This window comes from Cyprinus carpio, chromosome B1, assembly GCF_018340385.1.
Source record: "Cyprinus carpio isolate SPL01 chromosome B1, ASM1834038v1, whole genome shotgun sequence".
Taxonomy (NCBI): Eukaryota; Metazoa; Chordata; class Actinopteri; order Cypriniformes; family Cyprinidae; genus Cyprinus; species Cyprinus carpio.
In genome coordinates, this window is record NC_056597.1 from 14,171,420 (window position 1) to 14,199,067 (window position 27,648).

At 35.8% G+C, this 27,648-nt stretch overlaps 1 protein-coding gene across 8 annotated transcripts; it reads left to right on the forward strand.

Moving 5' to 3' along the window:
• Nucleotides 1–772: 772 nt before the first annotated feature.
• Nucleotides 773–25,775, forward strand: LOC109079619 (RNA-binding protein 47-like). Of its 8 annotated transcripts, none has more exons than XM_042716641.1 (6): nucleotides 773–840; nucleotides 16,410–17,133; nucleotides 18,122–18,590; nucleotides 20,088–20,294; nucleotides 21,345–21,535; nucleotides 22,929–25,775. In XM_042716641.1, exons 2-6 carry the CDS (start codon nucleotides 16,441–16,443, stop codon nucleotides 23,181–23,183), a joined length of 1,815 nt encoding a protein of 604 aa, XP_042572575.1. In that variant the 5' UTR covers nucleotides 773–840; nucleotides 16,410–16,440; the 3' UTR covers nucleotides 23,184–25,775. The 8 variants fall into 8 exon arrangements, with proteins under 8 accessions (XP_042572575.1, XP_042572573.1, XP_042572574.1 ...); XM_042716639.1 differs by lacking the exon at nucleotides 773–840 and adding an exon at nucleotides 8,353–8,441; XM_042716640.1 differs by lacking the exon at nucleotides 773–840 and adding an exon at nucleotides 8,358–8,445.
• Nucleotides 25,776–27,648: the final 1,873 nt, after the last annotated feature.

Here is a 27,648-nt window from a genome sequence, read left to right on the forward strand (position 1 = left end):
GTGTATATCAGAGAAACCAAATGGGATGGAGAGCACTGATGTGTGTAAGGTGTGTGTATGTGTGTGGAATGTTGCTCTGGCCTGTCTCCAGGTTTAGGGAGGATAGCGTTTCCAATCCGAGAGGCTGGAAACATTCTGGTTTGGTGAGTTTCTGAGGTGTGCACACACGCACACACACACAGAGAGAGAAAGGAACAGGTTGCTCGGACCAGCCCGGTGAGAAAGATGTGAGACGAAACATTTCCCGTTTGTACTAAATGCTGTAGACAGAGACTGACACATACACACACACACACACACACACACACACACACACTTTCTTTTTATCAGTTTCTAAAGATTAATATATAGTTTTGTGAAAAGTTGTCTTTGACCTTTGCATTACAGACTGGTTCAGTATTCCTACAGATCTTTTTCATCCTCACAGCAGAGGAATGTGAAGATTATGTCAGTGAGAGGCAGGTACAGAGACTAGCGCTAATTACTCTCTCTCTTTCTCTCTCTCTCTCTCTCTCTCTCTCTCTCTCTCTCTCCGCCCGGTCTCCCTCGTTTTCCCTCCCTCCTCCTCCTCCTCCTTGCCAGTGAAGGAGACAAGCAGGGGAACGAACAGCAGGGACGGGGAAGTGAAACAGTTTGGAGACAGAAACCCTAAAAAGAGAAAAAGAAGAGAAACGTAAAGTTTTTCATCACTCTGGACTGTCAAGACCTGTGAGAACAGACACGATAACGGAAAGACGTGAAAAAGCATACAGAGAAACCGGGATGAATGCATGGTTGATCTGCATGTGCCTTTGATTAATGCAACACATAGACTCTGTTTGACAGCTACTAAAAGCGCAGGTAAGTTCCTACATTCTCAGGCATGTCTTTTTGTGATCCTCTCCTTCACTGTCTCATGTTTTGTCAGTTTTCCTTTCTTGTTCTCTGTGTGTCATCTTCTCACAGATGGTCCAGCGATCACGTTCTCCCCTCTGACCTTATTTATTTTCATAGAGTTAAATTGACATCTCTCTTTCCCTCCCTCCCTTTTTCTTTCTTTTTTCCATCTTACAGTTAGTAGGTTAGAATGTCCTTGTGTTGCGAAAACTGTGTTGAAAGTTGCTCTGCGGGTCTTTTGTGTGTGCATGTGTGTTGTGTACTGCACTCAGGGGGTGTGCTATAATTCAGTGTGTGTGAGAGAATCAGGTTTCTGACAATGAGATGGCTCAATCTAAGAGAAAAAACAACGAATAAAAAATATTTGAAGGCCCATTCCAGCCAACCTAATAGTTTGCATGCTTAGTGTAATGAGTGTAGACGTGTACTTTTTTCAGAGGGGAATGGCACAACATGAACAGACAAGACACATGCAACTTAACTTTACAGATTAATCACCGTTTCATAAGCAAATAATTGTTTCTAGACCCGTAGAATCTTGTGTTTTTCTACCAACAATGTATGGATATTAAGTCTTAAAACATGTAATGGGGAAGTGCTTCAACTACAACTTTAATGTGATGTTAAGCTACATCTGATGAAAACCTCACTTTAGGAATATCCAAAAGGTAAAAAATGACTCATATACTGTATGTCATAAACAAATTTATCTTTTAGGGTTTAGGGCTAGTTTGTTGCTATTATAATTAACTTTATGTAAGAAGAATAGCTAGATAACTAGGTAAACGTGTGTGTGGGTGGGTGTGTTTACTTAGCTGTACTTGAGGTATAATTTTGTCTACAGAAGTGAGCTAAATTGTACAAAACCTCCCTTTAGGGGAGAACTATGGACGTTTTCAATTGGAAAAAAATATGATCCATAAAACTTTTCTTCTTCTAAAATTAGAAGACATTTTCTTTTAGTTGTAGTAGTCAGTAGCAGTAGTAATTATATGTTTATACAAAAATCATAAAAGTCTAAGTCCCCTAGGTAAATGTGTGTGTGTTTGTGAGTGCCTATGAATGGGTTATTTCACGTAGGGGGTAAAGAGGTCAGGGGTCTTGAGAGCAACACACTGTGACTTTGCATTGTGGGGGATGTAGTTTAAAAGAAATTAAATGAACTTGAGAAGAATTAACACTGAGGTGAAGTACAATGAAAAGACAATGTCTCTGTGTGTGTGTGTGTGTGTCTCAGTGGTCATGTGACTCTCTGTTGTTACTCTAAATACTGCATCTGTTAAATGTGTAGGCGTGTTTATTTGGTGACAGACCTTTAGGGGCCCAGCAGTATATACACTTGTGTGTGTGTATGTGTGTGTGTGTGTGTGTGTGTGTGTGTGTGTGTGTGTGTGTGTGTGTGTGTGTCTATTGGAAATCTGATTGGCTGTGGTTCTGACTTAAACCAGTTCTCTCTGCCTCCATTCAGTTGCTTATCTGATTCTCATAAAGCAGCATATTAAGGTGCATGTGTGTTTTTGGAATTTATATGCATTTCACTTTCATTAAATATTTAAGTGATTTTAATTTTCATTTTATTTGGCCTTTAAATGATTTTTGTCTTGTGAATTGTTTAGTGTAAACTTTGAGAAAGAGATGCCTTGCTTGTGTTTCTGGTTTAAACTTCAGAATCAGAATCAGAGTTCAGTAAGTTTTCTGTGAATCGCTTCAAAAAACTTTATGTTTTAATGAGTTGATTCACATTTTTGAACATTGTGGTAGATATAGCCATTAAGACAGGAGCAAAAATCCATTTAATCCAGAGCAAAATTTTAAGTTTCATGTTTGTTTTTCTGCTAATCATTTCAAATAGTTTTAAAAAAATTGATTCACAATTCTGACTTAATGTTATGATGTGTAGCATAGCATTTTCATGAAATATTTTAATGTGACATTCAAATATTCATGCAAATAATGTTTGCCATAATCATGCAAAATTTTAAATGTAATATTCAAAAGTTCATAAATATAGCTTTTTGTTACTGTTTATTGTTATATTGGTGCATAAATCTTGAACAATTCTTCCTTACATTTAATGACAGAAAATTAACGATTTTTATTATAAAAATGCAAAAATTTAATGAATGATGGCCTTTTTATTAGTTTATAGAAATATCATCCCTTAATGTCAGGGTAAAAGCATAAAAATAGATATTTTTCTTTCTTTTTTTCTTTGCTATATCATATCAAATTCTATTCTCCAAATGTCTTTTATTTCTTAAAAAAACCTTGATCCCCCACAAACTCTAAATTGAATATAATTGTAGGTTTAGTGACATTTCTCAATTCTACATCCTTTAGTGACTCAGTAGTTTTGTTTCCTCTTTGAGGGAAGCACACATTTTCTTATTCATCCACCTTCAGCACTTCAGTCAGCCTTCCTTGACTTCTTGTAGAACATACTATTAGATATAAAGAAGGAAATGGAGAGAGAGCAAGACAGGTCACCCTCTCTTGCTGTGTTTCTTAAAGTCATATGACTGATCATGTGACCTCCTCAGCATGACTTTAACCCTGACAGACATCTGGACAAGTGTATGTGTGTGTGTGTGTGTGTGTGTGTGTGTGAGTGAGTGAAACAGGATCTCCTCTCTCTCCCTTCTGCTTTTCTTCCCATCTCTCTCCCTAACACACACCAAATACCTGCACTTCACAATGAATGCATTCTTATACTGTCTCTATAGACAGACTAGAAGAGCCTTGTGTGTATGTGTGTATGTGTGTGTGTGTGTGTGTGTGTGTGTGTGTGTGTGTGTGTGTGTGTGTGTGTGTGTGTGTGTGGTGTGTGTGTGTGGTGCGTGCGTGCGTGCGTGTGTGTGTGTGTGTGTTCAGCATGGTTCTCCTCCAGGTACTTTGATTAATAGTGACTTCTGAGGGGTGGAGCTCTTTTAGACCAAAGGCTTAATTTGGGATATCCCACCGTGTGACACACACACACACACACACACACACAACACACACACACACACACACACTAGTCTCCTTAGTGACACAAGTTCTGCATGTCTGAATCAAGTCGCTCAATTTATCTCTTGTCTTGCTAATGCTTTTTATGCCGCTTTCATTACACTCTTCTCTCTCTCCTCTTTCTTCTTTTCTTTGTTGTAGTGTGTAATAATAGGCCTTGTTCATTGAACCCAACAAACAGGACAAAATCTGGACTGGTGTGTGAATATTATTTACTTCTGTTATAGTGTGTGTATGTGTAGAATGAAGGGGGTAAGAGAACACAACGATCCCTTGTAGTTAGTCCTCTTTTAAAAGTAAACTGTTTAAAACATCTCGTCCTTCTTGCACTGATACTGAAGACTCACACACTTACAAAGTGTTTCCAAGTACACCCTGTCCTTCCAGCAAGACCTTCAATGTTGATTTTTCAACCAGAAAACATAGTACAAAAATCAACTTCTTTTCTCTTAATGTTATAATGTATAAAAATATTGTAAATGTAATCACATATGAATCATGTTTTTATCCAAGTCTTCTGTAGACACATGATTGCACTATATGATTAACAGGTTTAATTTAGGTTTTTATTCACATATTAACATTGATCAACACATAGAGCACATCAGCAGAAGCTCAAACGTGCTTGCTTGATATGAAGGTTTGTTGTGTGTTAAGTGAGTATATTTAAACTTCTGTTTCTCACGTTTGATGTTTTTCTTATGTACTGATTAATGTTTATACTGTACATAAATATGTAAATAAATGCCTATATTATATCTGTTCATCAAATAAAGCGATCATGTCTCTTTTGAAGACTTGGATTTAGCCACTTGATTCATATGGATTACTAGGATATCTATGAGTCAAATTTTGGTAGAATGGACTTTAAATGGAGGGACAGAAATCTCACAGTTTCATAATCTTGGTTTGTGTTTCAAATATTAAAGTCTTATATGTTGGGATGTGCAGAGTGATCCTCTAAAAAGAGTATCCTCCTACCTGAACAGAATGTGAAGTGTCTCAGACATTGCAACAAATGAGTTCAGCATGATATTCCTAGGGCTTCTGTTTTTTTGTTTTTTTTTTTAAACAAAATACAAACTGCAACAATACAGTTATTTCAGATGGTGGAAATCTTCTCCACTTAATGCCATAATCAGTGTTGGGGAAAGTTTACTTTTAAAAGTAATGTGTTATAATATTGTGTTACTCCATGGAAAAGTATCTAATTGTGTTACTTAAAATAATAATACTAAATAATAACTTAACAAAAAATGTTACTTAAAAAAGTAATGCATTATATTTCTTTTGTGTTTCTTTTTGTCACCTGGGCTGGGTTTGCTTAGTTGTTTTTAATTAAAAAAAAATAAAATAAAAAGTTATCTTTTTGCCAACTTCCATACTAAAAGTGAAATTAATAAGCCTCGGGCTGAAGGAAGTGCCTCAGCCTCTGCACCTCACTCCCAGTTTCTCCCAACACGGGGACAGGAGAGGTGTCAGTGAATAAATAAGAAATCCAAGTAACTTGCATTGCTTATTTGAAAAAGTACCTCAGATATTTTGTTGTAAATTTTAAAGTAATGCGTTACTGTGTTACTTGTAATGCATTACCCTTCAACACTTTCTGTTATACTACATGTGTTACTTGTAATGCATTACCCTTCAACACTTTCTGTTATACTTCAGAACTGGAGCTTTGAAATATTTTGTGTTCTTCAAATCTATAATGTTTTGATCATCTATTGGTCCAATATCTTAATACTATGCTTACATATTGGACCAATAAGACTTCACTGCACTTGAAATCTCATTGTTTTAAAATCACCCTATGTATTACACTTCAATATGGCTCTTCCGTGTCTGGAGTTATTTAAAGCTCTTAAGCAGTTGAGCCATCAACGCAGTCACCATCATATGACCTTGACTAAGAGATCTACTGTAGGTCAGACGTAATACTAGCATAGAAAGTCAGAGCGCATGTCTGTTTGCGTGTCCGTGTGTGTGTCTTGATTCTATTCATGTATTCGTACAGTGCTGAAGACTGAGTTAAACCTGATTTTCCAGTTACCTTTACCTGCAATGTGTGACGCAATATGTGCAAAACTAAAACACACGTTCACAGTATATCTTTACCCCCCCCCCCAACACACACACACACACACGTCTTCTACCAACTGTCACTTGAGGATATATTTAATAAGTTTCATTTATGTTTATCTAATACTTTGTCCCACTTTTGTAACAAACACACTCTATCTTGAGGAAGCACAGAAGAAGAACTTGAACTCAATAAAGAATAAGGTTTTAGATGTGTATAGTGGGCACTGATAAGGTTATAAATGCAGACTTTGCACCCTCTCAAAGTACAGTATGTTGACTCTACACAGCCTCACCCTGCTTTATGGCCTACCCACAATGTATCATGTGCCCAGGTTTCATAATGTTGCTAATGATTTAAAAGATCATATCTGATGGTGCTATTTTACATCTCAAGGTTGCATTTTAAGCGAGTGGGGATAAACTTCGGAAATGTTAGATAATTAATGTGTGTACACTAGCATTGTGAGCACAGGACTGTTGTTAACAGTTGAGGGATCCATCCAACTGGTTTGCCACCCCTTTGTGCGTGTGTGTGTGTGTGTGTGTGTGTGTTTGTGCGAGTGCGTGTGTGTGTGTGTGTGTGTGTGTGTGTGTGTGTGTGAGTGTGTGTTTATTTTGTGTGGCTACTAAGGCTTCTTCTGATCAGCCAACCACCTCAAACAAAAATAGTTTTGCCTCTTAAGTGCACCACCATTTCCTGTTTGTGCAAGTCCCCCATCGCTCTTCTCTCATTGACCTCCCTCATTCCTCCCCCATGTTTAGTAGTCACAGCTAAATGTGTAACAAGTGACCATCATCATATGACATCTTACTGACTCTGCAGAAAAATATAATCGGGTAGTTGATAAATAACATGTCCATGAACTATGTTTTCAAAAATAAAGGAAAGTGTTGCTTTTTAGCATAGTTTAAAAGGGTTATTGACTTTCTTTCTTTGTTTTTCAAGGGTCACATGGTCCTTCAGAAATCTGATTTAGTGCTCAGGAAACACACTTTATTATTATTAAGTTGAAATCAGCTGAACAGTTGTGCTGCTTAATATTTCAATGGAAACCATGATTCCCTTCTTTCAGGGTTCTTTGATGACTATAGAGTGCAGCATTAATTTGGAACAGAAATCACATTATAAATGTCTCTACTGTCATTTTTGATCAGCATCCGTGTTGAATAAAAGTTTTGATTTCTTAAATAAATAAGTAAATAAATGAAAATAAAAATAAATAAACAAACAAGCTTTTTTACAAACCCCAATATCACAAAGTGTATTCTGATTAAAATTTTTTTTTACACCAACCATTATGGCAGTCAAAAAAGTGGTCAGCGCAACAAAAAAGTGTATTCTGATTAAAAATAAAAAGTGTTTTTATGTATATAAATAAATAATATACAAAATAATGTAAATAAAATGTCAAATGTTTTGTTGGAGGGGTCTTAAAAGTGTTAAATATATATATTTTCCTGTCTGCTACCTTACACATCACAGCTCAGGATAGTCGCTAGAGAATCGCCACCAGCCAATCAGTGTTTCCAGACTGTAATTGTCATGTGATCTCAAAATGGCTACTTTTATTAAGCTACCACTGTAATATCACTAGATTTATTTAATGTGATTTTAAACATTTTAAAGTAATATTTATTACTTCATTTGTAAAATATTTTAATGAGGAAAAAATATTCAGTGCACATACAAACAAATAGTTTTTGGTCAAGTATAGCATGCACCTATGCTATAAATAATTTTCCTTTTTATATGACCAGTTTTGGTTATCTCAGTTTCTGTATGCTCTTTCACTCAAGCACACACTCCCTTCTGTGAATCAATGATTTCCACCTTATCGAAGTAACTAAAGCAACATAAAACACACTGCAACGTGTAAGTACCTGTTTCTTAGGAACAGGAATGAGAAGATTTTCCAGGTCCTTTCCAGGTTTGAATGTGCATGAGGGCCTCTGAGCTTCAAACTGTTTGTCTTGAAATGTTTTTGAATGCAGGAATTCAGGAAATTGATTTCAGGTTAGACTGAATAGTTTTCATAGTCAGTTGCCACTTATAATGAACTTTGGCTCAGTCAATGGACAACCTCATTCACAGCTCACCGCACACAGTCACACTCCTGCACAGACATCTTGTTTGCTCCCAGAAAAACGGGAGAGAAGGGTTCTTGGGTGTGACAAGGAAAAGGAAGGAAGAAAAAAAGAAATATAGGAGAGAGGTGTGGGAGGGGGCATCTTTGCTCTGCTCCACCCCTCACATGCACTGAGTAAACACTCTTTTACCAACTGCACCTCCAATCACACACTCTGCTTCTCTACCCCACAGACTGTGTGTGTGAGACCAAGAGATTGACTGAGAGAGAGAAGAGGGTAGCCGCTGACGCCAGACAAACAGAAGGACTGAGTGTGTGTGTGTGACTGTGTGAGTGAAACACACACCAGCTACACTGCCCACTCGGACACACATTCATTCACCTGAAAAGGCAGGTAACGTGTGTTTTTTCTGCTTATTTAGTTCTGGTCAAGGCTTTATTTAAATTATTGGTGGTTACTTGTTGTGTTTCTTTTTAAGTGGTAATGTTGTAATGACCTTTTATGACCTTCAGGGGAACTTAAAAAATGAAAACGATACATTTGTTTGCTGTATGGTAAGGATGTTGAAATATAAATGTACTGTTGAAATATAAATAGCATCTTAGGTAATTTGACTAGCAGCATTGTGTGTTTATGCAAGTGAGCGTAAAATAGAGTAAAATGTAATTGTGCGTCACAGTTCGCTGCGTTGTTTGTTGGTCTTTGGACTTGACTTCTTCAGCCTTATGTTTACTGTTAGGGTGGGCCCAGACTTGTGCAAGTTACTGTTATCAGAAAGGTTCCCGTAGATATCTTGATTCTCCGTGTGCAGATTTCTTACCGAACAATCATCAGGAGAAAGTGATGAGACTTCAGTGATGTGCTTACCTGAGGCATTTTTGAGCAGATCATCAGCTGTGTGTGTCTATATCAGCGGATTGTGTTTTGATCAGGCCTCATCACATTGTGTTGCAGTAAGTAGATTAACTTCAGGAGTGAAAAGTTCAGACTGCATGATAAGAAACCTCAAGATGTCAGCAGCATTTGTGGTTCTTTCCAATGCTCTAATGTGTGCAGTGTAGTTATGGTAAAAAGGATTGAAGTGCTTTAGGTTATGGGAGGATGTGTGTGCATTTGTGATTTGTCCACTCGATATGTGTGTGTGTATGCAAAAACACTTAATATGTGATGTTGTGTTTGATCGTGTGTGTGTGTGTATACACTTAACCTTAATCATTTTAAGTTTTTTACTTCCTTTTTCCTGATTTGTTATTGATTGTTAGCATTGTTAACTAAAACTATTGAAATTTAAATATCTGAAATAACAGAAATAAAATAACAAAACTATTAGTAAAAAACAATTAGAAATATACTCTTAGTTAACTAATTGAAATAAACTACGTTTAGCAGTGTTAACTAAAAATAAAACTGATAAACATTGTTTTCATTGATTGAAATAAAGCGGAAATAAAAATAAAACATAAATATTATATTAGGTAAAAAATAAACTTTTAAGAGTGAAAATTAGAAAGGTTGCCTTTGTAACTAATTGAAATATAAAATGTTTAAGTAGAAGTACTAACATTTCTAAAACTAAAACTGAAATAAAATAAATTCAAGCTGAATAGAGATTAAAACCCCCCCACAAAATTACAAAACAAAAATTATGAATAAAAATTAATTCAAAATATTAATGAATATTATAAGAGTATGTAATAATACTAAAATAACACTGATTGTTTGGGTTATTTAATGCCTGTTTTTGTCTAGTTTCTAAGTCATGAGAACAAAATCATTGTGTGTGATTTATATTAATGACTGGATAAATGTTTTTACTGTAGCATGTTTTCATAGAGAATTGAAACAGAGGATTACAGGAATTGAGAACGGTGTTGTGGGTATGATGGTCACCATATCCACACGTCTCTCACTCTGTCTGACATTGTTTGACGCCAGTGTTCTGTTTTAAGAAACCGTAATGTGTCCTTTATGTAATATCGTAAAGTCATGTGATACAGATGTTCATCTGCAATGCACATAGCATATTTATCGGACCATATAAAGACCTTTTAATACTGAGTTTTTCTTGTAACTCTGATGTTGTTGACAAATAGATGATGCACTAGCTGTTTGGATCACATCATTACACAAAGTTCCAGTGAACAGTCAATGAGAATAAAGTATATCTGCTAAAGTATAGTCTATGCTTACATATTTGTTTTGGCCAACATTTGGCCACTTTGGCCTATAACTTTAACTGCTAGGCTGATTAACAGAAGTTGTAGTTCCCTCTTGTGTCACTTTCAAAATCAACCAGCAGCTTTTTCACTGGATAATCTATTTAAAATGAAAGCTGAATTTCGTGAACTTTAAGTAAATGTTGTGTAAATTGTCAATTTAATTTCTGTAGTTGTTTTCTTTCACTATCATTAAATCATATTATCTGTATCTATTGCCATTTTGTAGTGCTAAATTCCTAGATACTGACCATTGGCAAACCGAAAAATTCTATATAGAGTATAGAGAGTGTGTTAAATTAAAAAGAATTGTGGAGCCTGGTTTAGAGACACTTAATGTTAATGATCTGCACAGTGATTATGAAGTGTCACAAAGGTCAACGTTTGTCAGAGATGAGGTTTAATAATTATAGGACACCATTATAGAGTTTTTGCTTAGTCACTGAGAAGAACACAAGGTTCTGAACTTTTCAGTTCATTGTGTGAGTGGTTTTTTAAAATATGCAGTTTTAAGAGTCTCTTCAGCAATAAACATTAACTCACCAGATTATCTGTTGGCCATGGCAACAAACTTTGACTTAATGCACTGGTCAGCTTATATGGATGCTGAGTGTAAAAGGAGTTAATCTAAACCTTGCTGACACACCAACACTCAGACACAGTAAGAACACACAAACACTCTCTCACCCATGTCTTTTAGCCACCTTTTACCCCTGAGAGTCTTTAATGACACTCAGGCCAGCAGAGCTTTTGTGCATATTGCGCTCTCTTGGTTGCTCTATAGGGTGTATATCATTTGAAGAGTCCTTGACATGACTAAAGAAATGCCCAGTATCTACACATAAACAGAAAGACACAACTGGGTCAATGACATGATGTGCTTATCTGACTCATCTATTCATTTATTCAAAAATACATAAAAATGCAAGGCATGCGTGCAGTAACTTAGATATGCATCTTTTATGAAAACCATGTTTTTAACCCCTTAACTAAAAATTATTTTGATATTTTTTTGTGGGCATAAACATCAGGTGAAACAACTGTCCTGATAGCATTAAGAAATCTTTTGTTAAAGTCATAATTACAAAAACTGCTACACTGGTTATTAATATTCAAACATGCAAAAAAAAAAAAAAAAAAAAAAAAAAATTTGAGAAAACATAAAATTATATATTAGTTAACTCCTTAACTCCTTTTGCGTACTTTTGTTTATATATATATATATATATATATATATATATATATATATATATATATATATATATATATATATATATATAGGGGAAAATCATGAATTTACAAAAACTGCTACACTGCTTATTTATATTTGAAAAACTTTTGTTTGTTAAATCAAAGTTGTCTGCTGTGACCAACATGCAAAACATGCAGCGAACATACAACAGGAAATTACATATATTATACAATTTATCACATAAAACAGCAAATTATATACAATTTCTAAATTATAGATAAAACACTGCACATATTTTTTTATAAAAGTTTAATTCAGGTCTTAAAATTTGATGTGTAGCAATTTCCCAAAAATGCATAATATTTATTTTATTTTAGGGAGTCATTATTTAAATGTGTACACACATGTATTTAAGGTGTAAGAAAAATGTTATATTGCACTTGATGGTTGCACAAGTTTTTAATATGGTTATCAAATTGAAACTTTTCTTAAAAAATGGAAACATTTTCAAAACTTTGCAACTATATTAATATTATTATTATTTTACATTTTTCTTTATCATGGACACTCTTATTTGTCATTGACTCGAATGCTTCTTCATTATCTGTTGTAAGAGAGTGTATATTTGCACTTTTAAGGCTGTATCTTGCAACCAGGCCAAAATCACAACCTCATTGTTAAATCACACCGTAGCCGCATAACGGCAATACTACAATCTTTTCAAACTGGAGTACAAACACATGTGGTTATTAAACGTAAGCAAAAAAAAAAAAAAAAAGAAAATCTTAGTGAATGATTTGGAGTCTTATCCTTCACACATTTTCCCATCATGCAAAATGTCAGCGATGATCTATTTTCCAAGCCACAGTGACCCAGCTCTGTACAGCATGTGTGTTTGTTTGCTGTCAGTACAGTACTCTGGGAGGCCAGCGTGTGTATTGTTCTACCCTTCTACATTTCACACTTTTCTTTCACTGAGATCGAAGGAGTTTCACCCTAGAGATACTAATTGATCTGCGGGATACAAAAGCCTTGTGTGTGTTCCTGTGTACCTGTGTGTGTGAGTTTATATGTGCTGATTGTCAAATATTGTCCTGTGTGTTAAAGAAGCCAAAGATCAGATACTTCTGTCAATCAGTATCTTATATAATATAAAACCATTGTGATCGCACACAGAAAACCTCACACTTTCCAAGAATAATCCTGCTTCATTATCACACTTCATTCCATAAACTCATTTATTTCTATCACTTGTTATTTAGTAACAAACAATTTATTTAATAACTTGAATCCAAATTAACACACACTCTTGGAAGACAGTATGGAATATATGAAATCAACAATATTTTATAAATCTGGCTCATTCTCAAATTAGCAATAACAAACAGTATTTATTGATCTTTGATAATTCTACAAATGTAACTGTTCATTATTAATTCATGTTAGCTCAGAGCCATTAAATAATATTAACAAATACATCTTCTGATTTTAATGATATATTAGTACACTGAAGTGTACTGTTTCTGTACATGTGCAGTTTCGATTATATAATTTAGTTATTACTTATGATGTTTATCAATCTTACTTAAAGTTAAATAGTAAGAATATCAATTTAAAAACAGTGTTATATTGTTCTTTAATAATAAATACATCTTAAATACTATTATTCTCAAGATGGGTTTAATCTTCCATTTTAAGCTATGGAGAATTTGCTAAATTGTGCAATCGGTTTCCACATTTTCTTCAAGTAAATTTAACGTATTTTTGTAGTAAGTTTGAATTTCTCAAATGTTGAAATTAACATTAACTAAGACTGTAATATGTTTTATAAATGTACTTAACTAATGTAAACAAATGCAATATTTATTAAGTGTTAATGCTGTGTTTTGCATTGTTATTTTGTTTGAAAAATGTTAGAATATTTTAAGATTTTCAGAAAAGTTTGTGAGATGTGAGAATTTGTCTATTTTGTTGAAATGAGTTGCACTCCTTGTGTGTGTGTGTGTGTGTGTGTGTGTGTGCGTAGCTAGTGATTTGTGTTGGTTAATCATCCACCTGCTGCTGCCTCAGGTTTCCTTGCACCAAGTACACATAGACTTATAAAGGTCAACCATTGCCAGGCAGGTACAATAAGATATGGAACCTGATGTTGGCTGGAAAATGAAAAATCTTTTTCCAACCTCTCGATCGTGCATTTTCTTGCCACTGATTTTCACTTCCTGCTGATTTCTGTAGGCTATATCTGTACGGAACAAGGAAACTTCTAAAACATCTCACTTCCAGAAACACGAGGGCATAAAAAATGCTTTTCAAGTCTTTGTTATCCCCAGTGATTTACCTTAATCATTTTAATTACATTTATTACTAGAATATTTATTAATTACAAGAATTAATTACTTCCTATTGTGATTAATTAGTCATTAATTAATCACAATTAATAAACACAGGGAGGTTGTTATAATGACTAATAATCTTAAGGTATACAGAAACTGACCTAAAGCAAACCTAACCTAAATGTATTTTGCTAAAAAGCGTGAAGCCCATATCAAAAGCCTATCACTGCAGTCCACATCACTTCTTTTGCAGTCGAGCTGGTGCATGAGCTCCGCCTTTTGAAGCGTGTCAAGGTGAGTACATTCGAGAGAGAAAAAATCTGAACCCCTGCGTTCTGTAAAATTCCAGATGTTGAGCATAGAAACGCGTCGCGTGAGAGGTCATTCATTCTGTGCTGGATGCTCTCGGTTAGAGTGTTTGGAGAGGCAGACAGTTTTGTACTCTGCTTCGCTGCTTTTCCATTTTTTAATACGAGTATGAATATGCGCTAGACTGACTTGACGTCTTTGGACAGTTGCGTTTGCGTCTTTTGTTGGGTCTTGCGCAAGAAGCCTACTTTTTGAGCGCGATGTCGAGTTAAAACAAGTTAAACATTTAAAAACACGTCTCGAGATCTTGCGTTTTTTTCTACAGCTCGTCTCACGTGTTTTATTGACCCCACGTAGCCTAGTTCTATAGGAGGCATTATTTGCGCTTTTATCGCGCTTTTTTGTCATAATTAATCGCATGAAAATGACACCTACTTATTTTTGCTCCTCTTGCCGAGTCACATTTTTTTTCTTATGCTTTCTTTCTCTCTTTACTTGTTTAGTTTCTGGCAGCTATGCATAATATCTTCTCTCTCGACCTCTCCTTCCTCCAGAATTCTGCTGAATCGTCTCTCAGTTTTGTCATTCATACATACACTTCCACTGACCCCACTTCCACCAAGAGACTATCCCCCAATCTAATATGACAACCAGTAGTTTATTTTAAAGGAAGCATCTTTTGTAGTAGTAGTAAATGCCCATTATTATTTAAATTCTTAACTTTTTTTGTACTATGATTTAATTTGGACATAATTTTATGAAAATCAGGCTCTATTAGCTGTTTTTGCCCAACTTTTGCATAAGTGAATATAGAAATGCTCTATCCACAGATGATTTAAATATCTCTTATTAGTTGGCCTGCTTGGTCTTCATGGCTTTTGATTAGTCAGTCTGCTTTTCTTCCTGTTTCAGCTTGGCCTGAGCCACACATGTACTGATTTTCAGTATATGTGTGTGCAAGCGTGTGAATGAGGAAGTGTTTATGGATGTGTGTGTGAGAGCTTTGGTTTAGTACTGCTGAGTTGCCTGTTATTCCGACCTTACTGTCACAGTCACATGCTTCTTCAGCGAGCCTCTTAGAACTCATCATGAAAACACCAGGTACCAACTTAAGCACGCTGGGTGTTGTAGTTGTTCATTTGTTTAAACTTTATTCCTGAAGTATTTTAATAATTAATAACTTTTACACCTTGTTACTTTTGTCATTTTAGTTATGTTTACTTGCATTTTTGTGTCAGTGTGAGTTATGTGAACGTTGTGTGCTCCAGGATAAGCTGTGTATGGGTCAGCATGCTCTGTACAGTATGTGCAACCATGGTTTCATTGCTAAACAACCTAACTACCTTACCGTCTCTGCAGGCATCAAGGTCCGGCTAACTGCTAAATTACTGTCCTGAGCAAACTAACTGCAAAACAGTGAATATATGTACTGTATAATGTTCAGTAAAACATTACTAACAAACACACTAATTCCCTTCAAAACCATGAATTCTTTATGTCAAACATGATTTCTTTGTCAAAGATTTTGCTTCCATGCATCTGTGTTCTGATTATGGAAATTCCTAGACTGTAGGATTTAAGCATTTTGGAGATTTTTTCCATGCTAGAGAATGTAGACGCGGCTTACTGGGGTTTATTAGGCAGCTTTAGGTGTAGAAGAGGATTTACTTTTTGTCAGTGTGTGTGTCTTAGAGAAAATAGGACTTATAATTTATTTATTTATAATTTTATCTATCTATCTATCTATCTATCTATCTATCTATCTATCTATATATAAACATTATATATTTTTATCAGCAATGTTAAATGTGAAAAAGGATATAGAATTATACTATTAAATTGTATTAAACTGTTGCTTATTTCCTTCATTTTTACATTTAGACCTTTACCGTCATCTAAGGCTCACTTAAAGTCAATATTTAAAACACTTAAAAAACAACTTAATAACACTGTTAATAGTAATCTTTAGCAAATCTCAAAATTAATGTCAAAATTAATGTCAGCTTTTCATACTGTACATTATAATTTAAATTCACTAGTTGCATTCAAAATAACAGATTTAATTTTTTAGTAATTTATTTTTAATTAATTTAGATAATTTTAATACTGGCCACTTAACCATAAGATGAAAATAAAATTATTGGCCAGAATTTTAATATTGGTACATCCCTAGTTGATATGAGGAACTGGGATGGAAATGATTGAAATTGTATTCTTTATAGAAGTAGATTTATTAGCTAATTATGTGGTGATGAGTACAAACAATATATACATACTGACCAGAATAAATTTTTTGTCTCTTTTTAGACTCCAATCCTAATTGGATGCTTGTTTCAGAATGACAGCAGAAGACTCCGCCTCTGCCGTTGCTATGAGTAACCCTAGCCCTTCCTCCTCTTCTAAGGCCTCCTCTGGGCATCCGCAGCATCACAGCGCCATCCCAGAGGGAGTGGCTGGGGCCCCCAATGAAGCTGCCCTTGTGGCCCTGATGGAGCAATCAGGTTATGGTATGGTGCAAGAAAATGGACAACGCAAATATGGGCCACCACCTGGCTGGCAAGGCCCCTCCCCTCCACGCGGCTGCGAAATCTTTGTGGGTAAAATCCCACGTGACGTTTACGAGGACGAGCTGGTGCCAGTATTTGAGACTGTTGGACGGATCTACGAGATGCGGCTAATGATGGATTTTGATGGGAAGAACCGTGGTTATGCTTTCGTCATGTACACGCAGAAGCATGAGGCTAAGCGAGCAGTTCGTGAACTCAATAACTTCGAAATTCGTCCAGGAAGGTTGCTAGGTGTGTGCTCTAGTGTAGATAACTGCCGCCTCTTCATTGGTGGAAATCCCAAAACCAAGAAACGTGAAGAGATCATGGAAGAAGTTTCAAAGGTGACAGAGGGGGTGCTGGATGTGATTGTGTACGCGAGTGCTGCGGATAAGATGAAGAATCGGGGCTTTGCCTTTGTAGAGTATGAGTCTCACCGTGCTGCTGCTATGGCCAGAAGAAAGCTCATGCCAGGGCGAATTCAGGTTAACATCATTTTCCACTGAAACTTTTCACTTCATTATATACTTACAAAAGTATAATTTTTTTGAAGACTCTTTACACAGCTATTTTCCATACAACAGAAGTGATAGACCACATCTACTAAGCTTAAAAATGCTATAAAAAGGACAAAATACACTATAAAATCATTATAAAAGTATTCTGTAAGACTCATGTACTGTATTCCACATCTTCTGAAGTCAGACGATAAATTTGCATGAGGAATAGACCAAAAACTGATTTTTTTCACTAGAAATTCTCTTATCCATTGAGCTGTTAACCTAAGACCGAATTAATGAGTCAGTGAGTTGACACTTGGGAAGTGGATCAGTTAGATTCAAGAACAAGGAATTATTTCAAGATTATTATTTTCAAAGAACGCTTGTTTGCAAGCAAGGCTGACAGATTAAATTGCAAATTGGAATGATCCGATTCCTAGTTCAATGACTCACTGCTTCACTGATTGACTCACTAATTTAATGAGTGAGACTGGATGAGTTGAGTTAAGCTTACTGGATCAGTCAGATCCATGAACAAATCATTCTTTCAAGAAGATTCTTTTCAAAAATGGTTTGTTCGAAAATTAAGCTTACTAATTGAATAACAAATAGGACTGATCCGGTTCTGAGTTCACTGACTCGATCCTTCTTTGATTGACTGTTTCAGTGATCCCATCACAGCAGTTAACAACTTACTTAATGGGAAGATTTTGATTGGATCGCTCTTATGGTTCTTTTTTCATTTTTATTTGCACTTTTTGAAGCTTTATAGTATTGTTGCATTGAAAAACAGTTGTGTGAAGATTTTTATAGAAAAAAAATAACAGCATAGCGGTTTGAAATGACATAAGGGTAAATAAATAATGAGAATTTTAATTTTTAGCTGAACTATTCCTTTATCTATGATATTTGGTGAATATACCTACCTTACTTTAAACCGGTTGTGTGTAAATCTCTTTCTCTATGAATACAGCTCTGGGGTCACCAGATTGCAGTTGACTGGGCAGAACCTGAGATCGACGTTGACGAGGATGTGATGGAAACAGTGAAAATTCTGTATGTGCGCAACCTGATGATAGAGACCAGCGAAGACACTCTACACCAAACCTTCAGCCAGTTCAATCCTGGCTGTGTGGAACGTGTCAAAAAAATCAGAGACTACGCCTTTGTTCACTTTGCCAGTCGAGAAGATGCGGTGGTTGCAATGGACAACCTGAACGGCACAGAGATCGAAGGTTCCTGCATCGAAGTAACCCTGGCCAAGCCTGTGGATAAGGAGCAGTACACCCGCTATCAGAAAGCATCGAAGGGAACGGCGGCTGCAACAACTACTGACAACAGCCAACAAAGTTACGTGTATCAGTGTGACCCATATACACTCGCCTATTACGGCTATCCCTACAGCACACTCATTGGACCCAACCGAGACTACTTCATCAAAGGTTGGACACCTCATTTTTTTTCTTTCTTCCCTCTAAGATCAAAATGAACAGTGGGGAGAGTGTGATTCTTAATTAAAAAAAGATCCTATATGTACTCAAGAAATGCAATACCATTTGATAAAATCTGAATTATCTTGAGTATTATGCAGATAAACATTTTAACATTTACACAAGTAATCAGACTTGATCTGTACAAACAAATGTAGGGGATGAATTACAATAAATGTTAAAATTATGTCTTCTTTAACTCAGAACTTTCATATGGCTACCACCTTTAAAACAGTGGTTCTCAACTGGTGAAAAAAAAAAACCAATGCTAAAAATCCTGAAAATCAAAACCCACGAGATATACGGTAATATACAGTATGACCCATTCAGTGGGTGTAAGGGGTGCTGTAATTGCACATCATTACCAGTTACACTGAAGCCAAGCCAAATTTACTTTTTAACACTTACGTACAATTAAAAGGGGAAATTTTCACTTTCATCAAGTATGTTTTGTCTTAATAGAGTACTCATACTTTAAAATATAATGAAGATAAAAATGGTTGGGTTGGACACAAATGTTGAAATTGGCTTTAATTTCAAGAGACTTTTAGAACCCAAAATCACTTTTCCTATTCAGCCTAGTCATGTTAATAATTTGCATTTTAATTCATGGTGATTTTAAGTTTTGAAGAAATAAACAGTTTTGTTACTGTGGATGCTACTTGGTATCTAATATAAAATCCAGAAACAAAACCATTTGAGAACAGCTGTTTTAAAAGATACATCCCAAAACAAGAAGCTCTGCCGTTTGTTGCTAATCACATTTCTAGTATGGCCACTAGATGGCATGCATTTTGAGATTGTTTTGGGCTGAAGAGCTGAGATCCCCAAAATGTATGATACTGAAACTAATGATGGGAATCTGGTATTATTACGTTTCCTAATCCATAATCATCAATTACAAATGCTTGTGGTTTTGGATTGGGTTTGTAACAACTGAGATCATTTTTCTCTTTCAAATTGAGTAAAGAATTGTGATTGCGTATTCAATCTGAGACATATTTGGTCATCTATTATCTGATTAAAACAGAACTTTATCTTTACTCTTAATTTCAACTTCGCTCAAATGCCACCACTCCCATCTTAAAGAATGGAAGGAAATTGCAAATATCTCAAGAGGTGTTCACACTGACAGCAATTTGAATTAGAATGCCGAAGAGTGATAGTACCACACCCCTATCTCGATCACAAAGTCATCAGTGCTAGCAAACCTTTTTAGCAAATACATTTAACTAGAATCGAAAGCTGACAGAGAAAGCTAATGATTTTATTTCAGTTGTCTGCTTAACGCCATGCAATGGGGTTACCAGTACTAATATATATAATATATATATATATATATATATATATATATATATATATATATATATATATATGTATGTATGTATGTATGTATGTGCCTCCTTGAGGTTCTGTACCTGAACAGCACCTCCTTTCATTTTTATCTAGCAGGTACTGTAAGAGGCCGTGGCCGTGCTGGAGCCGTTAATAGGGGCCCAGGGCCCCGCGGCTCATACCTTGGTGGCTATTCCGCTGGCCGAGGCATTTACAGCCGCTACCATGAAGGAAAGGCCAAATTGCCGGACAAACCTTACGAGATCATGCCCAATCTAGAGCTGGCAGCTATGAACCCAGTGGGCATCAAGCCTGGCACAAGTCAGTGTGAATTTAAATCACATATATAAAGAATTTAACTCAGTTGTGCTCTACTCCATTCAGTGGAGGCAGAATCTAGAAACTTCTTGAACCATAAACCATAATTTACTAATATTATTTATTACTGAAACTGAACCACCAGTTAGTTTTACATTAAACTCTTACATCTAAAAATAGCAATCAAGTAAACTGGATTTATTAAAAAAAATGTAAAGATAATTTATTAAACTGTACTGCCCCTACTGGCCTGGAGTGGAACACTAACTCCCTTTATGACAGCTGTCATGGCTGTCGCTGCTTACCCTAGTAAGCAGGCCTTTGGTTTTTATTTTATTGCTTAAATGCTTTCTTTCAATTATACATTCAATTTTCAAACAATTCTCAAAAAACTCTCAAATTTGTATATACCTCTAGATTAAATATTACAATGTACAGTCATCTGAATAGACTGTTATTAAATACATCAACATAAGACAGGAACCACTTATAAAACCACTTATAAAATGCTTTGAGAGTGTTTGACTTTGTTTGGGCATTGAGTTCAAAGTTCTTAATGACTTTATTTTCTTACTAATCAGCTGCTCTGTGTCGAAACTGACTGATCTTGCAGAAATCTGATCTGAGATCTGTGAAATCCTGACTGGAGTATTCTGACGTCACTTAAACCTAAGTCTGAATTAACATGGGGAATGAAAAGAGTTTTTGTACATGGAAACAATGTGTGTGTGTGTGTGTGTGTGTGTGGCTGTGTGTGGGTGTGTTTTTTGTCGCTAATCTTAAGCTGAGTCATACATTGTTGTAAATGAGGACAGGTTGTGTAAGTCTCAGTCTTCCCCTTTTTCCTGCTTTAAGTCTTTATCATTTTTGCACTTTCTGACTTATCTTCACTTTCCTGGATTTCTATACTGCCTCATTTCAGATTTTAAATTATATGTTACCTAACATATGGTACACACTTTACATAGTGATGTACAAAATATGATATTGCGTAAAGTACACTATACAGTCTGCATATTTTTGCCATTGTCCTAATTGTACTTAAATGTTTAGTGACTCTTCCAGGCCTCTGTGCCCAGTACCCTGCTGTGTTTTCTGCTGCCCCTGCAACTAAGTTAATGGAGGAAGGGAAGATGCACCCAGTGGAGCACCTGATTAATCCTTTGGCCCTCCAGCATGACCCCACAGCTGCCTCGGCCACTGCAGCAGTCATACCTGCGGTCTCCACACCACCACCTTTCCAGGTACTCACCTGCACCTGAGCAGATGGGACAATTTGCAGTTATTATAAAACTCAGATAATTCTAACACCACCGGAAACAAAAATGCTGTGCTGTATGGCACTTTAACAGCAAATGAAAATATTATTGAACAATTATGTGGAGCGTTAGTGTTTTCTTACACTTTAAGATCCAACTGATACTGCTACCATGAGATTTGAATTGCAGTAGCAAATGTAAAGAAATTCTTGTAACTTCAGTAAGTGTAATTTGTAACTTGAAAAGGAAGTTGAAAAGCCTTCTCTAAAAGTTGAAATAGTTTTAATTTTGAAGGTTTTAGGCAAAAATATATAAATAGTGTTCCAGTATATTACATTTCTTTGAACTGTAATTATAAATTCCACTTCTTCTAATTCCAGTTCAAATTCCAGTTCAGCTTTCTATTCAGTTAAAATTCTCATTAACTGGAAGGAGGCCAATTCTAAAAATATGAATTCCGATGAGCATAATATGTTGCTGCCTGTAATTAAAGAATCACATAAAAACACTGTTAGTAGTCAAAAATTGACATTGAATTTTTAAAATAGTATCAGAAAAATAATACCACTGACCAAAAATACACAACATCTAGTCAAAACGCTATTTTCATAATATTGAATATCACCTTCACAACTGTATGGAAATCTGTATGAATCTTGTGTTCATACGGTCATGATAAGTTAAAAAAAAAAAAAAAAACATTTAAAGAAATTTATTGGACTGTTAAAGGGATAATTTACCACCGGTAATATGGGGTTTTAATAAAAGTGTGCTCTCTATACAGTAAAGAAAGTTTTTTTTTTAAACTGTGCTACATGACTAGAGAAAACAAAGAAAAAGTGATGTGCTGAAAAATGCAGAAAAATTTCAACACTCATAATGCACTGGAGACAAACAGTGAACTTTCATTTAAAATAACCTCAAAATAACCTCAATCAACATAAAAATAACATAAAAGCCAAGTTTGAGTCAAACAGTGAACTTTGCTGTCAGATAACCTCAATCTTGGTGCAGGTAACAGAAAAATACTGTAATACATATTGTTAATTTACTGTATACTATCAACATTGTAAAAATACAAAGCTGGTTGAACATCGGCAAACTTACCCTTTAATATGCAAGTGTGTTTGCTGTGGAGGGAAATTGGACCAAGTTTTATAAAATTTTTGAGCAGAGAATGACAACCCCTCCATTCACATACAGTATTCTGTTTGAGACCATTGAGATTTCACTCTAGGCAGCACTACCCAGCATGACAGTGTGGAAATAAAAACCAAGCGACCCGCCATCATGGTCATTGTCAAAAACACTTTATTTATCGTTGCTTTATGGTGTCTAGCTAGGATATGGTGTAACAATCTATGTCTTCATCTCACAGGGTCGTCCTATGACTCCCATCTACGCCATGGCTCATAATGTGCAGAGGATTCCGGCTGCAGCTGCCAGTCTGTATGGAGCCAGTTACATGCCTATCGCCACCCACGCCAACACCGCCATGCTGGCAGCGCTACAGAAGAATGCTGCTGTGGCAGCCGCCGCAACCTATGGAGGGTACGCTGGGTATGTGCCTCAGGCCTTCCCTGCCGGTGCCACCTTCCAGATGCCCATTCACGATGTATACCAGACCTACTGAGACACCCACAGCATCAATCACAGTGACTTACAATTACACCCACCGCGTCGCCACAGGCCATCAGACATTTACGGCACGACTATGAGGTCTGCTGGTTAATTAAACCACGCAGAGTGAAACTGACATACAACAAAACTAACACATTCTGACTCGTGTGAAGCTCCCTGGAAGCCCTTAGATTAGATGCTGGCAGCAAGGATGTAGATTTCTGCTAAATTTATTCACAACTTCATCAGCCCCTCTGGCCCACATTTATTAATCCAGACATATGACCTAGACCAAAACCCACTTTCATATGCTCCTGATTAACTTACCAAGACAGGTAGACTTTTGTGTTCTAAGTTATGGACTCAAACCCTGCAATGTGACCAGAACCTCACCTATTTTCCCTTTAGATCAATAGGAAGCAGTCTGTCAGTTCGACTTCCTAAAGAACAAACACTTGCTCATTTCCAAAGCCATCACACGACTGAATGAATGACAACTCCTGTTCTCGCATGCTCATTTGCATCTTTTATCATTCTGCAGAGGTCTTGTATATTAGCTGATCACCAGTACAGATGTGGACTGACTCCGAGGGATATGTTCATATGAAGTAATTCAAAATAAGACTCGCATAAGAAGCACACCTACTGACATATCACTGTCTTCCCCACACACTCCAGCTGAGAATCGTGAGCCTGAGCGTTCCTGTCGCCGCACACTCCTAATAACGCTCCTCTGCATTCACGGCCACAAGAATAGTGAAGGAACGCTGTAGTATTTGTGGACTTTAAAAAGAACATATTTAATGCCTCTGTATGCTTTAGAGCATTTACTTTTGTTTTATGAAGAAAAACTGTAAAATGAACAAACAACTGCTGAGCAGGAACTTCAACAACCACAGAAGTAGAAGATTGAAAGTGTTTCATGAAAATGCTGTATTTTGAGTTTATAACATATACGTATGCATTGAAGACGTCGGAATCTTCCGTCCATTGGGTTTCCTGCACGCAAGTCTATATGCAAATACCTGCATTCCTTTTTCCGTCTTAACTGTTTATTTGCTTATGCATTTTTATATTTAGATTATTTTACGATTGTACTGTTTAGTTGGTTTGAAGATGTTGTTTTTATTGTCTAGAGGATATTTTTCTTCTCTAAACTGGAAGATAGACAAACACTGTTTTCATTCACATTCTCAGAGGCAATGTGTTCAAGAAAAAGAAAACTTGAAAAAGATAAGTTTTTCAGTTAGTCGGATATATGCTGGATAGCATTTGTTCCCTGTTTACGGGATATTTCACCCAAAAATGAAATTACATATCTTTCCAAACCTGTATAACTTACTTTCTTTGGTGGAACATGAAAGATGATATTTTGACATTCCATGCAATGGAAAATCAAAACTTTTAGGTTACCAAGATCTACTTTTGTGTTCTACGAAAGAAAGTAAGTCATACAGGTTTAGAATGACACGAATACACTATTTTCAAAGATTTTCAAAATTTTCATTTTTGTGCAAACTATCCCTTTAATGTGTTTTAAATGCACAAACTGGACTGACAAAAAAGTAGCTGGGTTGAAGATACAGCATTATTTATGATGACTTAGTTCTGCTTAATTGTACTGGTTGTGTTTGTTGATGACCAACCCTTATTTTTCAGACCACTACTGTGATTCCCAGCGTCCAGTCCTGTGAAGTCTTATGTGCATCATTAGGAGAGCACAGGCTCCCTCATATCTGCTTTTGTGCCATTAATACAAATTACACCTGAAGTACTGTCCCATTTACCACTGAACCAGTTATGTTCATGATGTTTATTAACGGTCTTGAGTTGCAGACCTTGAGTTGCAGAATAAAATCAGGTTAATGGCGCGATACTCTCACCCCCCCACCCCCCCAAAATCCTACTATAGATGAGCAGCAGATGGTCCATCGAGTTTTGTATTTTTTGCTTTCTTTTGTAGTTCTAACCCTGCATTTTTGTAGATCACACTCCATGTTGTGTAGCTACTGTAGTATGGTATGTTAGCAGTGATGACTGTTCTGAGGTGCACTTAAACATTTTAGGGTGTTAGAGGTTCTTGTGTATGTATATGCTTTACAATATGTGTGAGCAGGCACTTTTGTCTTTTTAGGGGTATTTTGATACTCCTAGAACTGGAATGAACTGGACCAAACTGAAACCAGGGAGCTCAGAGAACCTGTTAATATCCTCATTGTCTTTTCAATGACTGCTGTATATCATATTAATGTCCTTCTGAAGACTGCTGTATGCCACCACTATGCCTTCTGTAGGACTGTGTATGTCACATGTGCCTTTATTCAGACTGCTGTCTGTCAAGTGACCTCTTAAACACTGTTTGTGATACCACGGTGCCTGCTCTGTCCTATTTTCTTTCAGAAAGTCAAGTTTTTTTCTTCTTCTTTTTGTGTGTGTTATACTGTTGTTTCTATGGGGGCTCTGAGTGTTAGAGTGCTGCTTTATGTTGTATTATGCTTTCATGTGTTTCATGTTCTAACAGAGTTGATGTTTTATTAAGTATAGCCTGTATTTTTTTTTTTTTTTTTTTTTTAGAAGAGACTGAGTGAAAGTTTGGAGAAAACTTCACAATGTAACAAACAAAGAATGACAATCCATGCAGTTCACATCACGTAAGCTAGAGACACATTTTTACACACTGCCATCGAGGACACTCTCTCTCTCGGAAATGGCATATCTGTGTGTTTTTGAGAAAAGTGAACCATCCCCAGTAGTTTTTCTCTGTCTGTTATCTAATCTTTTATTATGAGAGAAGCAGTCAGGATATATTTAATATATACAGTACAATGTTTTTGTTAATGAAGTAAGAGGAAATGCTATAATATATTTTAAGAAGATATTTCCATCTCCTTATATGTGGTTTAGAGAAGTTTAACAACAAAAACATCTTTTTTTTTGTTCTTTTTTTGCTAAAGCTAATGCAAATGTGTGGATATATAAATGTGGCAGTTGCCATTCCAGTATTAAATAAATACCCCAAAAAAAAAAACACACACACATTCAAAAAATTCCTTCCTTTCCAATCAAATCATAAAATAAACAACACACACATCTATCTTTTCTCCATCCATTTTTAGACTTTGTTTCTTGTTACTAAAAGACAAATGAACAAGACAAGTTGACCTCGGCAGAGGACAGTTAGATAATGTAGAATGTTATTGCCAAAATATTCTTATCTTCTTTTTTTTTAGATCTACTTAGAACTGTTTTCTTTTTCGCATTGTTTGTTTAAAGCTTTTTTGACATTGTATTTATAGAGGTAGTTTAATAAAGCATTTTCAAAAAGAAAAGTAAGATCTGTGCTTGTCCTTTCTTCTTTGCTCACCTTTTACACAAAATAGTTTTACAAAAAATTGTCAGCAATTGTGCTATTTAAAAAAAAAATTAAAACAATTTAAATGTGCAATATTTTTATTTAAATCTTTTCAATCGTGTTCTTTTACTTTTGTTTTCAGAATTGTCCAATTATAAAATAATCATTAAGTTTAGATGAGGGTTCAACAAGATGAGGGTTGAAGATATCTTCTGATGGATAAAATGTACCAAATTGTTTCAAGCAGAGGTGCTCAATTCAGATCTAGAGATACCATCCTGCAAAGTTCCGTTCCAACTCTGCTTCAGTACACTTTTCTGTAATCACTACATCTTAAGTAGATTATTCAGGTGTGTATGATAAGGTTTGGAACGGAATCTTGTGAGATCAGAGATTTGCCGGAATAGGACTCGGCACCCCTAAACTAAATGAACATTTAAGATTTAACATGCAGTTCTTTTTGGACCACTAGGGGGCAGCAGTGCAGAGGGACCTGATGAGGGTTTAAAAAGATGGGATGGGATCTGAAAACCTGTGATACTGTAATATGGCTGAAACTGCCAGGTTTTGCTAAATGTACCCATTAAGTACAGTGAAGTTCTTCCTTTCTTGTCTCAGGATTTGACTAAGTAGCAGTGGCATGCATGACATGATATGGCTTGCTGAATTAGTCATTATTGCCACTCCCTAGAGATGAAAAAGGTCAGCAAAATACTTTATTTTATGTGTTATTTCTTTGTAAATAGGGTGACACAGGGGGAAGTGGGATGAATATGTTTCATGATTGATTGCCCTTTAAATAGCAGAAAATCAAATGTTAATAGATGCCACAAGGGTAGTTGTCATTCCAAATAATTTCATTTGCATCACAATCATGCATCACAGTGGAAACAATCATGCTTTAACATCCAATTCATCTCTGGCAAATTAAATGAAATTAATGCTCACAGAATCTATACAGAATACACACACACACACAAACTAGTTCTTAATTATTATTTTAATTATTTAATGATAATTACAGAAAAGTATGTTTTGTAAAAAAAAAAAAAAAAAAAAAAGGTAAATTATTTGTGAGGGTCTGGCTGTTGTCCCACTTTATTTTACCATAAGACACTTTTTATTC